This window comes from Lissotriton vulgaris, chromosome 8, assembly GCF_964263255.1.
Source record: "Lissotriton vulgaris chromosome 8, aLisVul1.2, whole genome shotgun sequence".
Lineage (NCBI taxonomy): Eukaryota > Metazoa > Chordata > Amphibia > Caudata > Salamandridae > Lissotriton > Lissotriton vulgaris.
Genome location: NC_141696.1, coordinates 1,380,627,171 through 1,380,644,940, shown reverse-complemented (window position 1 = coordinate 1,380,644,940; position 17,770 = coordinate 1,380,627,171). Strand labels below are relative to the sequence as shown.

The 17,770-nt window shown below is 43.9% G+C and overlaps 1 protein-coding gene across 1 annotated transcript; it reads left to right on the top strand.

The window, feature by feature from the left end:
* The first annotated feature begins 861 nt into the window (after positions 1–861).
* On the top strand, positions 862–2,304 carry LOC147698785 (uncharacterized). The gene has a single exon (XM_086936273.1). The coding sequence runs from the start codon at positions 862–864 to the stop codon at positions 2,302–2,304; it is 1,443 nt and encodes a 480-aa protein (XP_086792399.1).
* Positions 2,305–17,770: the final 15,466 nt, after the last annotated feature.

The following is a 17,770-nucleotide window of genomic DNA, read 5'->3' as shown; positions in this document are numbered from 1 at the left end:
ACAGATTACCTGTATGCTTTGACTAAAGATCTCCGTTCTGTTCATCAGCAGGTAGCAGACACCCTGAAGCCACGGCCGGAGGGGGAAGGACACACTATACAACCCGGGGACTGGGTTGTCGTCAAGAAGTACCAGCGGAAGTCCTGCTTGGATCCAAGGTGGTCGGAGCCGAGGCAAGTTCTCCTCACCACCCGCACTGCACTCCGGATCCAGGGCCGCAAGGCGTGGACACATGCGTTCCACGTGAAGCGCGTCCCACTGCCATATGATGAATGGGTGAGAAAAGGTGTCGCTGATGACGAATGTGAAGTAGTTCCTCGGTACATACCCTTCTCAGATGCTTTGTTGAGGGGTGAGGAGCCGTATCGAAAGGAGTGGTGAGGCCTCTCCTGATCACAGAGAGCAAACATCAGCGGATAAGTCCCCTGTCATTGAGCCCCCCATTCTGTTCACAGATCCAGAGGTGCGAGGGAGCACTCGTTATAATCTGCGGCCCAGGAAGGGAAGGAAAGAGAACTGGGCACTGGAAGAAGGGCTGAGATAGGGAATTAGAAGAGAACTGTGCTGAAGAATAGTTAAGTGTTAGGGACGGACTGCTGGAAGAGCCCTGGTACACTGTCGAGACATTGTCAGATAGGACACTAGGATTGCGCCTGGGCCCGGATTAAGTGCTTTTGAGTTGCAAAGCTGTGCGACTCCGTTGTGGGATTAGGGAATGAACAATAGAAGCCTGCCTGTGAGGCTTTAACGGACACAGGGAGAAGATCCCTTCTGAGGGTGAAGAACCCCTTGGCCGGCTTCGGTGTGCCTGTGACTGTTTGATTACTTTTTAGCTTACTTTTTGACTTTTAGTTAGGGAACATGTACCCCTTTGGCCGTCCCATTCCTGAGGAGGAGCAGCCTTTTGCAGCTCCTCATAGACCAGAATGCGACTCTCCATGGCTCGCTCTGCCCCGAAAAGGAAAAATTGTGGCTATTGTGATATTCATCATTGTATTTCTAATAATTCTTGGAATACTGTTTTTCTTAGATAAAGCCTATCCTGTTCATATGTTTATCCCTACCCCTTCTGCCCTTCCCGAGCACAATATGGTTACTGTTGATTATGGTGAACAATGTGTGCGAAAAGGTTACCGTGATAATGTTTTTATCAAAACTCTACATCATGCCCATGCCGTGTATGATGTGACAGATTGTTGGGTTTGTGGGTTGCTACCATCTGCTGCCTATAAAAAGGATAGATTGCTGGCACTCCCTTTAACTCCTGTGAATAGTTGTGTGGGATGGTACACTTTAATTGGCATGGTGAAATTCTTTCAACAACCTGATTTTCTAGATCCTCGATTACCTAGTAGAGGATCTACTTTGACAATGCGAGTACGCCCTATGCCCACCCCTTCTCTTGGACAGTTGTTTACTGACAGACGTTTTGATCAGACATTTCTGGACACATGCTCGAAGAAAGTGGGACGATTTGTGACTCCTAACGACACTGACAAAGTTAGGGAGTGTTTTCTACAGTTGAACTCTTCTCTGGCTTATAGACACCCCCCTGCGACAAATGGTAGTAGTCATTCTTTGGTGCCCCTGGCAGTTGTTGGGCCCTCACCATTCTTCTGTATCCTAGGGAGGGGCCCTATAAAGGTTGGGAACAGTTCTTGCAATGTGACTGCTTCGATCCGCTTGCCCCTTAGTCCTTCTTTGGTCACTCCCCCGAATATTTACTTTGTTTGTGGAGATAATGGATACCTGTGGTTGCCTGAGGGTTGGGGTGGGGTCTGCTATCTGGCTTACCTGCTTCCTCCTGTCTATGTAGCCCCCTCAGACTATCATAAGACTCATCGTCGGTTTGCTATAATGCCTGGACAGCGTAAAAGAAGGGCACTCCAAGTTGAGGATGTGGATCAAACCGATACTTCTTTGCAGCAATGGACAGACTTTTCTAAGGGTCTACTGCCGTTCTGGGGTCCCATATTTAACAGTAGAGCTATTCGGAGACTGTCAAGGGTGATGGAAAAAGTAGTGAATACTGAGGCAGACATTGCAGCTAATATGTCTGTTGAGATGCAGGCTATGAGATTATTTACGATTCAAAATAGGATGGTGCTTGACGTCATTCTTGCTGATAGGGGTGGGGCCTGTCGCGTCATCGGGACGTCTTGTTGTGTGTATATTCCTGACTCGGCCCCCACTGTTAACTTAGCTGTACAGAAACTTCATAGATTAGCGACTGAACTTCATCAGGACACTGGTACCTGGTCACTACAGAAATGGCTGTGGGGTGTTTTCTCCTCTTGGGGCTGAAAGATTCTGATGGGTGTCGTAGGAGTAGTGGGTATATTGCTGTGCTGTGTTTATTGCCTCCCCCCTTGTTGCTCCATATTTGCCAGTAATCTGCAAGCTCCTAAAAGACCGACCCGCCAGTATCCTGTTTCTAATGACATGGAGCTCCATGATGTTCACTGGTTGATTCTTATTGATGATGATGTTTTTGATTGATATGTTTCCCCCCGTCACTAGCATGATGTGTAAAGACCTTATCTTTTAGCTAATAAAGGCTACGCCCATGTTAGCCACATTATGCTAAAAGGAGGGTCTGATAGGTTTCAATTTCCGATGCCCCGCCCACTTACATTTACATTTATGAGTTAGCATAATGTGTCTAACTAATGATGTATTCATTTATGCATTTACGTTTGTATTCTCCATATCATCATTCCTTTATGCGTGTGATGTGATTCCGTTTTCTTAGCTTAGCTTGTGTGCCACCATTTTGGGTGCTTCTCTCTGCGTGCGAGTCGCACTTGCTCATTCCCCCCTCCCGTAGGAATAGGAAAAACCCTGAACGCAGCAGTTTTCGTTTCTTAGCTAACTGTGGCCGAAACTAATAACAAAAACCTAATCAGTAATGTTCCCATGCGCTGGAGATGCTGAGGCCCGGCTCCGCGGCCTTGGGCAGAGATAACCAAATGTTGCTATTGCAGGTGCAGATGCCTCTTGTGTGAGGCCATTGTTCACCCTCTCTGGGGTCCAGTACTTTTCCAGTATGGGCGTGTTCTACTTTGCTGTACCATGTTATAATGTATTGCTGTGGTGAGATGAGTCTATCCTCTCGGCGCACTCTTAGGGGTGAGGTCGGACAGGGCCCTCTCATATGGGAGTTTGTGGCCTAATAAAATACTTTGTTTATTCTTCTCCACTGTCCGGATGACTTCTTTCTTGGTAATTATAGGTGAGTGCGGTAAGTCACTCGGACAGGGCCCTCTCATATGGGAGTTTGTGTCCTAATAAAATACATTGTTTATTCTTTTCCCTTATCAATCTGACTTCTTACTTGGTAATTATAGGTGAGTGCGGTAAGTCACTCGGGTGGTTTTGAGCCACACTTACCAATGTTGCATATAAGTCACCATAAAAACACAAAATTGTTCCACTATATCCTGTGGCCTATAGTGTTCCACCCCTTGGGCGTCTATTATTTTGGTAATGTGGTGTTGTTCGGATCTAAAATGCAGTGTAGTAGCTAGCCTTCTACCAGGGCGCCCAGCTTCACCATAAGCCCTGCTACATGTTGGCGTGACATATAGCGAACCGCAGATTCCGCCATTGCATCATATTCCTTAAGTAAATCCTGGATTCCAGCCAGAGATGTCGGTGTTGGGTCAACCAGATATTGCCTTTCACACTCCTTAAGCTCTGTCTCAATCCTAGCAACCTCTTATGTCTTTTAAAATGCCCGATGATGTACCAATGCAGACCCCCCATATTGTGACCTTAAGGGCCTCCCAGAGCACAGCTGCGCTATCCACTGACCGAACATTTATTTCAAAATATTGTATGATGGCCTGTCTAAGGGTATCTTCAAATATCGGGTCAAGGAGAACCTCGGCACGAGAGTGACACGTGAAAGGGAGGTATATATTTGCGGGGATTTGGATGGCTAACAGTACCGGATTGTGATCCGATAAGGTGCGTGGGTGAATATGTACATGTTGTATCCACCCATTAGCCTCTTAATTAGCAAGCCAGTAGTCCAAGCAGGACCAACTATTATAGGCCGGTGTGACATGTGTACCAGCCTTATCAGCAACATTACGGACCTGCCTGATGTCTACAAGGCCCATCTCCAACATGGCGTCTCGAATGCACTGTGCAAGCTTAACAGTATGCACCCCTTGTGGATTAGATTTGTCAAGGTTTGGATTGAGATGTGTATTGAAATCTCCCCCCCAAATTATAGCTGACTCCGGCCAAGTGCGTAGCAGTTCCAGGAGTTGGACAAAGACCGTGGGTTCATCTACAACTGGATCATGCACATTGATAAGTGTTACCTTAGTGATCCCCAACTTGCCCTGCACCATGGCCCAGCGATCCTCAGAGTCCGTGTGAGATAGTATCGGGAGAAAGGGGATGCCTCTCTCGACCAAAATCAGAACCCCCCTGGCATAGTTGGAAAATGAGGACGCCAATCTATATCCCGCAATCTAGTGGCAATATTACCTTCTTTTTGCTTGCTTAAGTGTGATTCTTGCAGGAAGGCAATTTGCACCTGATGTCGTTCTAGATAAGCCAGAACTTGGTGAATTTTCTGGGGAGTGTTGAGCCCCCGGACATTCCATGTGATACAATTATATTTTTCACCTGTTTGCATTTAGGTAACACTGGTACCAGTCACGAGCACAAAGCAGCCTGTCTATTTTCAAATCAACATCAAGACCTGTGATCATGAACATGCTAGTCATCTCTGAACATGTAACAGTGTCATACCATGAAAAGAAAACGCCCGCCCACTCACTTTGGCAACCCAACTTCGCCAAAGCCATGCCCCCCAGTGATCAACAACCTCAATAACAAACAAAAAACAATGTCATGATGGGGTATACCCATGGTGGGGACGTAGTGGCACCTACCCCTCTCTGCTGTATTGGAGAGGGTGCCGTCACTTCAGATATATAAGGCACTCAAAATTGGCAGCATCCGCTTGAAATAGGTAAGCAATGCTGTTCACTAGGCTCTACTTTTTAGTCTGCTCAACCTAAAACTGGAGCACAAGACGTGGCTGGGTTAACCTTGCGCAACGCCACCTATAATGGTAAGTCTCTGCAGTAAGTTGCTCCAGGGAACAGGGGTAGACGGCCACTAACGTCCCCTAATCTTCTCTGTGAAAACCACAGAGAATACCAGAAAAAAGCTTATTGTCCCCGAGCACAATGAAACAGATTAAATCTTTAGAGAAAAGAAGAACCAAATCAAATCCTTTTCCGTATCAGAATTTCTTTATGTCTGTTCCTTTTTTATTTTATTTTCTTTTCTTCACATATATGAAATTTCCATCAAGCTGCCAATCTTCATATAATGTCTGTTAAGATTATACAGAATGTAGCCACAAGAAAGCAAAGCCGGCACGTGTTTCGTCATGGGAAACAATCACCCATTGACTTCTTCATGGCAAAAACGGGACTCCTTACGAAGCCAATTATCACAGTCCGGATGTAATCTATGCATGGTCCAGTATTCTATAAAATCACTAGTTCAATATTTCTCAGACTAACGAGTCGCCATCCATCATAAAACCATTCAATATCTCCGTATGATTCACCAGTCCCTGATGATTCACAAAAGAATTATATTGTAAGTCTCTGGGAGAGTGCTCCCTTGGTCGTCTCATCGGGTGTCTCAAATTATGGCGAGAAAAGAAAATAAAATAAAAAAGTAACAAAACTGCCTTAAAGTGCTTACATGCCTGTGGCTCCTCCAGTGTGAGAGAATCCAGTAGCTTAAGAGTGGTAACACATCTTTTCAACCCCAGTAATAAAGACAGTTTCACCTGTATGCTGAAAAGGCCGCCTAGCAATGTCCAGGTTCTGTGTTATCGATGTTGTACCAAATGACTACATATTAGGTCATTGAATGTGCAATTGTTAAACTGTTTGAGTCCTTTGAACATACCTCAGCAGAAAAAACTACCTCTGAGCAGGGACCAGCTGTTGAAGAGCAACTGACTACATGTGTTTTCCCTAAATATGGTAACAGCTTTGGCTACATTAACTGGCATGCTTTGCTTTTCTGTATGCCCTCAATAGGTGCACAAACTGCACACGAGGCCAAAAAGTTAAATATCATATGGGGATACAGCAAAGCGTTCACTACCCATTTATAGGGCAAAAGGGTGGTAATACTGACTTTGGGTTTGATAGCTGTGCCTTTTTTGGGCATTCTATAAATCTGGCATTAGTTAAGCTGTCATCGTGCCTGTAGCAGCAATCTCCAGCTTCATGATGTTCAAATTTAGAACATGTTGATGTACACACTTGCTTGTTTGGAGGGGTAATGTGGGCTAAAGAGCCAGGCTTCCATTGAGGCTGAAGTGAATTTATACATAGGTAAGTCTGTGTAGTTTTAAAGGTGTACATCTTTCTGACTTTGGTTTAGGAAGCTAAAAGCAAAATTGATGTGACTTTGAAATAACTGGTGAAAATAAAAATCATTAGATGCTCTGGAATTGTATTTTATACCACAGTAGAATTACCTTATCTAAGGTTGGTACCCTCTGGTGCCAACTGCTACCTAGACAAGCTCTACACAGAGCATCATTAGATTCCTTCACACTTCTGTCCAGTCCAGGAGTGGTCTTAGGGTGTGCGACTGGCCATTGAACTGAAGCAGTTCCTCTTATTTGACAGGCACATGTCGAAAACAGAATGCCATTGACTAAAGGACTGGTCAGATACGAGACTAACAGCTTGCCATTCCCTTCTATTGTTTATGGGGAGGTTTGACACATCTCAGAATCAAGACCTTAGAACACCCGGCTCTCTGGTTTGGCATCTGGATGTGAAAGCTGAACATCCTTAGTGAATCCTCATGAAGCAGAGGGATCTCTCTTGAAGTCTTAGTCCATGGGGTTGATTGCATTGAGGTACAGAAAAAAGGGTGTGCTTTTCATTGGTCGTGAAAGGGCTGAAAAGGGTGGAGTTTAGGTGGTGCAAGGTAGCAGGAAGACAGAATTATAGATAAGATTTTCATATTCCCTTTTAGAATCTTGGGAAATAAGGTCTTGTGAGATGGATTGTATCATAAATCACAGGTAGAGGACAACAAGTGTTCAGACAGACAATAGTGTTTGTCAGGATTAGGAAAAAGAGAGGCTCAAAAGGCTCGGAACGTCAGTCTGCACCACACATGGGCAAATCTGAATCACAGGATAAGATTTAAAAAAAAAAACTAACACCACCGGAGCGTAACTTTTTTTGACGCTTCACTGGTGATGCTTCATTCCCCATATTACCACTTAACATGGCTTAACATCACCTTGTAAAAATGACCCTTTCTACCACTGTCCACTGCGGCAAGGGGGTGGGAAATGGCTGTTGCTGTGGGCTTTCCACTACAACACCAATCGCTTTTTGACACTGCCCCGGATATACAAGGCTGGAGGAGCGCCCAAAACTAAGGCCAGATAATACCTGGTCTTAGGATGGCGATATGAGGATGAATTATTAATTCTTCTTGTTTTTTGCTCTTTCTATGTTTGCTGCATTCTGCAGCACACATAGAAAGAGCAAATCACTATTATTATTTGTTTATGTGCAGGAAGGTACACCTTCCTGCACATAAACAATCAATAATGCCACATACCAGCAGCGTGCGTACGTAGATGCTAGAGCGCTTTTTTAGCACCAGCGCTGAGGGAAATGCAGGGGTGCACTGTATTTTTGTAAATACGGTGCATCTCTTTGTTTTGAAAAGACCGGAACACGGCGTTGCCAAATTTTGTGCACCACCACGCTCCGGCATTTTCATGTAAATATCACCATAAGACTAAGGGTTCCAAGAACATCTTCATTGGAGAAAGTATATTTTTTTTAATTGCCTGTAAGAAATGGAGAACAGGTTGGTGGAAACTTATTAGGAGAAAAAGACCACTAACCTCAAAGCTTACTCACTTCCAGGTTACATCCTCCATGTCCAGGGCTTGTTCAGTAGAAGGATTCATAAACCCCAGGTAAGCATGCAGTAGGTGCATTGCCATCATTCAGATAGGTGTGTGGCTTTCAGTTTCAAGAGTTTGTCACTGTGGTTGTTCCCTTGAACTATCTTGTTTTGCTCTTATTCTCTTTCCTCCTGTAGTGGAGTTAGGTAGGAGTGTTATCTTGAATGTCTTCTGGCCCGATTCACAGAACTAACTTAAGGCAAAATCCTAAACTTACTACCATTTGGTATTCACCGAAGGCACTTACTCATTTTGGTATTCACAGAAGGCACTTACTCATTTCGGTATTCACAGAAGTTAGGAGTCCTAACTTTAGGACTCCTAAATGCCTTCTGTGAATAACGAAAGTCCAAAAGTTAGGATTTTTCTCAGTTTAGGAGTAATAAGTTAGGAGTCCTAACTTTAGGACTCCTAAATGCCTTCTGTGAATACCGAAATTTTAAGGTTAGGATTTTTCTCAGTTTAGGAGTAGTAAAGTTAGGACTCCTGACTTTACTACTCCTAAACTGTATACCAAAATGGAAGTAGGTTTAGGATTTTGTCGAACGGGTGACTCGGAAGAAGTACCTTAAAAATGTTTAGGCTGAGTCCCTGGGAGTAGGAGATGCTGTCATTCTCTGTTCTGCAGACCTGAGGTATTTGAAGTGCCCCCGCTGCATTTGTTATGTGCGCTGTTCATGCACAATGTTCCCATGTTCCCAGATACGCACCTGGATGGCTTGTCCCATGAAGCTGTGATATGCTATTTGTGTGACCTTTACTCCACCCGATGTTGTTACTCACTCTGAAATGTATATATGTAACCTTGTCCGATATTTTGTGCAGTTGAATCCGACTAAGGTATAACCTATTGGCATGACTAGCTTTTGATGTTAGGATTTGTTTTTGGCTGTACGCCTGGATTGTACATCCTGTAAGTACTGAATTGGAATATGTACTTGTACATGTATTCTCTCTTTTGCAAATGCCAATAAATACAATAAAAAAAAAAAGTTTAGGATTTTGTCTTTAGTTAGTTCTGTGAATCGGGCCTTTCTACTCTATCCTCTTAGATTAACAGATTCCATGGTTTCCTGGGGTTTGGCACTTATGTCCTGCAGCAGTGCTAAGGTTACCACACCATAACAAAATTATTGTGGTACAGGTGGATGCATAAGAACTTGGCATAGGCACAGTTCTGTTACAGAAAAATGGGAAAGGGCGTGGCTGACCTTTTGCATTCATTAGTAGAAGGCTTCTACTCAGGAAACTGATGTGGAATACCATTAAATGGTTAAGTCATCTCTCAGGAAACTGAGATCATATTTGTTAGGGTTCCATTTCAAGATTTAAACAGAACAATCACAAAAACAGTTTTCACAAACAAACATCCTGCATGTTGTGTTGATAATGATATGGCAAACATTTGAAGTAGCAGAGTCATGCAGAAAGCACGGCAGATAACTCCATGGACGGGAAATCGTGGACGGCTAGAAGGGATGTGCATGACTGTATTCATGAAGGACCAAATAAGGGTGCACTTGGGATAGTATAAGGAAACTAGTAAATTGATTCTGAGCCAAAGGTCCACACCTCCATTTTGAAAAACTGGAACAAGAGGTCCAGTGCAACTTATTTTTCCTCAAAACCCAATAGCTGTTGTTAAAATAAGATGGACATCGGTTAGAATGTTGACATTATGCATCACTAGTCAGGAAACCCTATAAAGTAATGACCCCACCAACCTCACTACAACTTGCTGCACTCATGTGAGAGCAAGAAGAAGTAGAACAGGCTGCTGGAGAAAGGACTGAACACAGGTCCTGCTGAAGAATGTTTCTGCTTTTAATCGGATTTCTGACTCGCAATGCTACTCTCAGGATTACAAAGGCTGGTCTTCTGCAAATCCACAGGTAGAAACGGATTCAAAACAAGTTTTCAAGACAAAGCAGCAATACTAATTAACACTTGTCTTTGTCTTCTGGTCTTCCTAAAGTGAAAAAAGTGCTTTCCCATCATAACCATGGTCATCAGTGCAAAGCAGCACCAGAAATATAGGTCTAAAGTTTACACTTACATAATGTTTAAACTCTGAAGGACCAGGACTAGGTCCTGGACTACCCAACAAATACTTGACCTTGGAAAACAAGATTTCTAGGAGCATCTTGTTGAGACAATTTCTCTGAAAGAAAGATGTCTTCAATAGAAACGACTCGAAAAGGTCTCCAACTTTGTGAAATCCTGCCAGACACAGCTTCATTCCTTGCTCCATTGATGGGTTCTGTACGCCAGAAATATTTGTGAGCATGAAATTGAAACCTGGGAGCTGAATAAGATGAAAAAGTGTCCCACAGGTCAATGCAATTTTTAATAGCTATGATGTGAAGGTTGATCCCCTGAGTTTTTGCAGCATGGCTCGGAGCTTCAGCAAGACAGCTGAATCGGTGTATAAGCCCCCACTGAGTCCCTCTTGGCCACAGCTTCTTGATTTGCCCCACAGGTTGATTTTGATTTCATAATTAAGTCAGAAGATCAAACTGCTGACCACTGCAAACCACTGGGCCTTGCCTGACCTCACTCCATCACCGTCTATCTCGTAGGCTGCCTAGGACATATTCAGTCTATCCTATAAGATAAAATTGAACTTTTGGATTCCCCTTCTTATCCATGAATGATCTTTAATATTTTTGTTTCATTGATCACTCTTGATCCTATTTATAAATATCCTAAATGATAGGAGGACTGGGCATTTACGTAGATTAGCGGGATGGGAGTTACAACGTTTTACGGTCCTTGAAACAAAACTCCTACCTTTCCATGATGCTCATTTGACCTTTGGTATTACTAAGAATTTTGCATGTGAGGACCTGAGTGCCTTGTGAGGGATGTACGAGACAAATTTCTTAAGCATGTAGTGAGGTCCAATATTGTGCAGTTCCTTTCCGGTCCAGGCAAGATATGGCCTGGCAGTTCGGGCTGGACTGTTCCCATGGCGCACAGGGTCAGACTGATTTGCATATAGCCATGTCTGAACTGGGGTGGCAGAGTGGGCTAAAGAACGGTGATGGATTAAACCCAGATCTTTTGACTGGGTGTGAGTGTTTGATTGATTCAGATACTCCGTCCATCATCACCCCCTTTTGTACCGCTTTTGGCCGCCATAAGTGTGGCAGGCTATGCTCAGACGTGAGTCCCTTGCTCACTTTGCCACTGGATTCAAGCAAGCCGGGCTGAAGACGGCTGGAATGCCAGAAACCGGTCCTCGGAAGCTTGTTTCGGGTTCAGGGAAGACATGGCCTGGCAGTTCGGGCTGGACTGTTCCCATGGGGCACAGGGTCAGACTGATTTGCATATAGCCATGTCTGAACTGGGGCGGCAGAGTGGGCTAAAGAACGGTGATGGATTAAACCTAGATCTTTTGACTGGGTGTGAGTGTTTGATTGATTCAGATGCTCCGTCCATCACCACCCCCTTTTGTACCGCTTTTGGCCGCCATAAGTGTGGCAGGGTATGCTCAGACGTGAGTCCCTTGCTCACTTTGCCACTGGATTCAAGCAAGCCGGGCTGAAGACGGCTGGAATGCCAGAAACCGGTCCTCGGAAGCTTGTTTCCGGTCCAGGGAAGAGATGGCCTGGCAGTTCGGGCTGGACTGTTCCCATGGGGCACAGGGTCAGACTGATTAGCATATAGCCGTGTCTGAACTGGGGTGGCATAGTGGGCCAAAGAACGGTGATGGATTAAACCCAGATCTTTTGACTGGGTGTGAGTGTTTGATTGATTCAGATGCTCCATCCATCACCACCCCCTTTTGTACCGCTTTTGGCCACCATAAGTGTGGCAGGGTATGCTCAGACGTGAGTCCCTTGCTCACTTTGCCACTGGATTCAAGCAAGCCGGGCTGAAGACGGCTGGAATGCCAGAAACCGGTCCTCGGAAGCTTGTTTCCGGTCCAGGGAAGACATGGCCTGGCAGTTCAGGATGGACTGTTCCCATGGGGCACAGGGTCAGACTGATTTGCATATAGCCATGTCTGAACTGGGGTGGCAGAGTGGGCTAAAGAACGGTGATGGATTAAACCCAGATCTTTTGACTGGGTGTGAGTGTTTGATTGATTCAGATGCTCCGTCCATCACCACCCCCTTTTGTACCGCTTTTGGCCGCCATAAGTGTCGCAGGGTATGCTCAGATGGAGTCCCTTGCTCACTTTGCCACTGGATTCAAGCAAGCCGGGCTGAAAACGGCTGGAATGCCAGAAACCGGTCCTCGGAAGCGTGTTTCCGGTCCAGGGAAGACATGGCCTGGCAGTTCGGGCTGGACTGTTCCCATGGGGCACAGGGTCAGACTAATTTGCATATAGCCATGTCTGAACTGGGGTGGCAGAGTGGGCTAAAGAACGGTGATGGATTAAACCTAGATCTTTTGACTGGGTGTGAGTGTTTGATTGATTCAGATGCTCCGTCCATCACCTCCCCCTTTTGTACCGCTTTTGGCCGCCATAAGTGCGGCAGGGTATGCTCAGACGTGAGTCCCTTGCTCACTTTGCCACTGGATTCAAGCAAGCCGGGCTGAAGACGGCTGAAATGCCAAAAACCGGTCCTCGGAAGCTTGTTTCCGGTCCAGGGAAGACATGGCCTGGCAGTTCGGGCTGGACTGTTCCCATGGGGCACAGGGTCAGACTGATTTGCATATAGCCATGTCTGAACTGGGGTGGCAGAGTGGGCTAAAGAACGGTGATGGATTAAACCCAGATCTTTTGACTGGGTGTGAGTGTTTGATTGATTCAGATGCTCCGTCCATCACCTCCCCCTTTTGTACCGCTTTTGGCCGCCATAAGTGCGGCAGGGTATGCTCAGACGTGAGTCCCTTGCTCACTTTGCCACTGGATTCAAGCAAGCCGGGCTGAAGACGGCTGAAATGCCAAAAACCGGTCCTCGGAAGCTTGTTTCCGGTCCAGGGAAGACATGGCCTGGCAGTTCGGGCTGGACTGTTCCCATGGGGCACAGGGTCAAACTGATTTGCATATAGCCATGTCTGAACTGGGGTGGCAGAGTGGGCTAAAGAACGGTGATGGATTAAACCCAGATCTTTTGACTGGGTGTGAGTGTTTGATTGATTCAGATGCTCCGTCCATCACCACCCCCTTTTGTACCGTACATCTGAAATTAAGCTGAACAAGTCATGTTAGTGAAGGCCTCCATGAGGCTTTGCAACCTAATTCACACACTCAAGGCATTTAACTGCACAAACAAGAGGTAACATTACCAAACATATAGAACAAGCTTGCACACATTCACTAGTAAGCATTAGAAGAAACCGGTGTGGTTTTCTAGACACTAGAACTGAGTTAGAGCACAGTAACATCTCTCATCAAGACTGAACCTTCTTTTTGCCATAGTCTCACAGTCCGGTTTCCTACAGCTGAGTTCACTTTCCTTTATAGACAATTCCTTGTCAGCTCACTCAGTGGTTGATTTGTAAATTTGCTGGGGCTCTCATCAGGAGGCAGCTTGCACCAGCCCTTTTCTCCTGTTGGTGCCACCTAAAACAGAACCAACTACGAACCATGAAAATGGGGAGTGGATGTGGCATAATGTCCACAGCTGCTGACTTTTGAGCAGGGGAACCAGGTTTGAGTATCGGCATCGGCTCAACATCCTGTGATTCCGGGCAAATCCCTTAATCTCGCCGTGCCTATGATAAATGAATGTGTCCTTACAGGGTGCCTATAAAAAGACCCGGTGTTGATGAGTAAGTGCTGGGGCTCCCATTGGCTGAAATTAGGCACTAGCTCGCACTGACTACCTTACATAATAGCTTGGTATCAGTTGACGATCTGAAATAGTGAATAACTGCAAAAGTGTAACTTTTTCATTTCCTTTGAAAGTAACATGTCATAATAATAAGGGTTCATAATTCACTTTATAGGCTCAATCTTAAGTTAAAACTAATTGAATTCGTCTGTAAGCATTAATGAAATAGCATCCATGGATCCATTAATTTTATTATTTGTTTTCTAAGGTTTCAGCTTGTGATTGGCTGCCATTTCAAAGTGCTGATGTGCATGTTGAAGTATACAAAACAGTGAAGGATGGAATAATTGAAGTAATCTCAGCTACTGGTAATTACTCAGACTGTAGCCAATCCATTGTTTTTTGGCACACCATGATACCTGTTTGGAACCAGCTATATGCAAATCAATCTTGACCCTGCTCCAGTCAGAACAGTCCAGCCCGAACTGTCAAGCCAGGTCCTCCCTGAACTGGAACACAAGCAAGCCAGGACTGGTTTCACACTAGTTTTGGTGCATCAGCCAGGTACAGCTTGGTTCCAGTTAAACAGTGTGCACGGAACCCACGTCTGGGCATGTCCGTGCTACTTAGGGTGACTCACTAAAGTAAACAAAACAATGATGGATGGAATGCTTGAATTATTCCCACAAAAAGAAACCACCACTGGGTCTGGGCTCCCAACAGCACAGCTTGCCACAAGCTATAATGAACAAAAAGAGGTGCACGTGTCGCTACTCACTTACCCTAAAATGTTTTCAAAACATCCGAATGAAACGCTATGTTTTGTGTTTCTATTTTCAATTCTTTAATTTACTTGAGTGTTTAGTTTAATAGTTTTTATTTTAGTATTTACATTTTTCAAATTTATATTTGTTAAGACCTTATGTACACAACCAACAAGACCAATAAATTCCTATTTACAATAACAAAAATACATTTCAAATATACAAGTCAAAAATCGTCATTCAAACCTTCAATCATTCCTCACTCATACCATTACAAACAAAAACAGAAAATGAAATTTACGTGAATGCTGGAATAAAATTATTCACAGCGAAGCCATCAACAGTTGTTATTCTCAGAAGAAGCCTATTTGTTACAATGAAAGAAACTTTTTTCTATTTTTGGCTTTTAAACAGTCTACGCGTTTCGAACTCGCGTTATTTAGGAGTTCTCTTCAGGACCAATGTCATTAATAAAAGAAAGAAAGCTTTCTTTAGGACATGAACTGCTGCTGAAAATGTGCTGCCATAGCCATTACTACAAGCCTCCTTATCTTACCTCTCTCTTATCAGAGTCTAGAGGATGGTCAATTGTCCCCGACGTGTACAACAAATCTGATGTGGGGAAAAAATCACAAAATCACATTTCCCTTTATACTTAATGTTGATAACACTTCTGATACACTCATGCTTTCGTCACCTACTTACTTCTATTTGCCAGTGTCGTGCTTGTTTTTTTCACTGCCTGACTCTCACCCACTGCAAAAAAGGGAGAGATGCCCATAAGTGCCAATATCGTTTTGGAAATGTTTAGAGATACCTGGAAGGTAAGAAGGAATTTCTTACCTCAGGGGAGGAGCTCAGGTGTCTGTGTCTGTACCTCGTGTGCCTCCGCCTAAAGGAATCAACAAGAAATCAGTATTTAATGGTTTGCCCTTTCTCAGGTTGTTTATAACGAATGTGGGATGGTCGCTTGATTAGTAGACTTACCAATTGGGGTCCATACCTTAAGAAGTCGGGGCACGGTGCTTCAAAGAAGTCTCCTTGCTCGTCGAAGACGCCGCGTCTCGGTCGTGCTGGCTTCCGGGTCCGAAAAGGATCTCGGGAATTGGAGTCCAATGGTCGCGGTGTGGTTTTTAAAGGCCTGCGCGGTCCCATATTGTATATATGAAGAGTTTAAAAGCGCTTAAAAATTATTTTTGTTGCGTATTATCAAGCATCCTCCTTTTGTTTTAGTGTTTTGTTACACTAACTTGCACGGGCGCAAAAAACATCATGCGAGATAACATTTGAATTTAAAGCGGAATTCAATTGGCGTTCAACGTCAGTTGAATTATCCGATATGACTGCTAGGTCGCCGTTCCATAATCTAGAATTTTCATTCTCTAATCAGTGAATGAATCGGTGGCGTGTAAACGCTTCCTGTTTTTTTTTGTTTAATGAACCTGGGAAATGTAGTTATTGCTCAAGTTTAGTCGAGATTGTCAGCACTTTGTCTTGTATACTGCTCTTGGCACTTTATTATCTCACGCGGATCTAATTGCAACTCTTTGTTATCTAGTTCTTTGTGTTCAGGACTTCAAACCCTTTGGAAGAATATATTTAGTGGGCTTGGCCCGCGGCTGTCCTTTTTCCGATGTTGCTCATAGAACGTATTGTGGCTGGCTTTAGGCTACTGGAGCTGAGGTTCTTTTTTGATCTACTACATTGGACTAATTGGTACCATATTTTGTAAAAGTGTCACATAATGAATTGGCAGTGGAGTTGTGGGCAATCGTGTTCGTCTACAGTGACTAGCAGGTTGGACTATTTTTCAGGATAACCAATTTCTAGTGGCATCAATCTTTCCATGCAATGTTGTCATAGTTTGAACATCTCTGTTAGCTCATTCAGACCATATAGTGCTGTATTAAATTTTACTATTAACATGGCTTCTCTTCTTGTGAGTTTTGCTTCCAGGTCTCCACCTCTAGCGTCATTTTCCACTTTCAAAATTACAGTCCATACTAGATCGATGTCTTTATGCTGTTTTTCGCGCCAGTGATTGACAAGGGGTGCTGTCGCTACGTTGTTTTTAATTCTGGATTTGTGTTGTTGTATCCGTAGGCGCACTTCTTGGCTTGTTTTTCCGATGTACAGTAGGTTGCATGGGCATATGATTCCATATACAACATACCGAGATTTGCAGTTAAAGAATGCTTCATGTTTCCAACTTATCTGTTTGTATTTGAATACTGTTCCTTCTTTTGTTGTGTCGCAACATGAGCATGTACCACATCTGTGGTGTCCTTGAATCGGTGGTAGACCTAGCATGGTACGTAAGTTCAGATTTTTATCTTGTGGCAAGGCAGCCCTCACCAATTGATTGGCGATGCTGAAGTTTTTTTGAAGGCAAAGAGTGGTTCATTCGTGAAAGCTTCATCTATATTCTTCAATAGGTGCCAGTTTTGTTTTACCACTTTTTTTAATGCATTAGAGTTGGGGCAAAATGTGGAGACGAAGACCATTCTATCGGTTTCTTTTTTTGTTCTTCTTTGCAATAGACTCTCCCGTGGTGTCCACCACGCTCTTTTTAGAGATTTTTTCAGAAGTTTTTTGGGGTATCCACGTTGTTGTAAATTGGTTGTTAGATTTCCTGCATGTCTCAGGTATTCATCCTTGTATTGACAGTTACGTCAAATTCTTAAATACTGCCCAGATGGTAGATTATCTTTGAGGCTGTGAGGGTGGTTACTTTTGAAATGCAGAGCCTTATTTCGGTCTGTCGGTTTTTTGGGGAGTTTTGTTACTAAACCTCCTTCTGAGGTGTAAATTTCGACATCCAAAAATGGCATTTGTTCTTTAGAATGGTCCAAACTGAACTTAATTGTTGGAACTCTGTTGTTAATCTAATCATGGAATTTCTTTAGATCATCTTCTGAGCCTGTCCAGACAAAGAAAATATCATCTATATAACAATACCAATGTTTAATCCACTGGGCGAAAGGATTGTTTTTATAGACAAAAGTCTCTTCCTATTTTGACATGAATAAAACTGCCAATTCCGGGGCGAATGGGCATCCCATCGTCACACCACCTGTTTGGAAGAAGAACTCTCCATGAAAATTGAAACAGTTCTTTTTCAATGCAAACTCTGCAAGTTTTAGGATGAAGGATGTTGGTATTTTATGAGGTCTCTATCTTTCTTCCAAAAATGCTTCTAACACATAAATACCCTCATCCTGAGGGATTTGTGTATATAGGGACAAGATGTCCATTGTCACCATCCAGTGATTATTTTGGTCAAA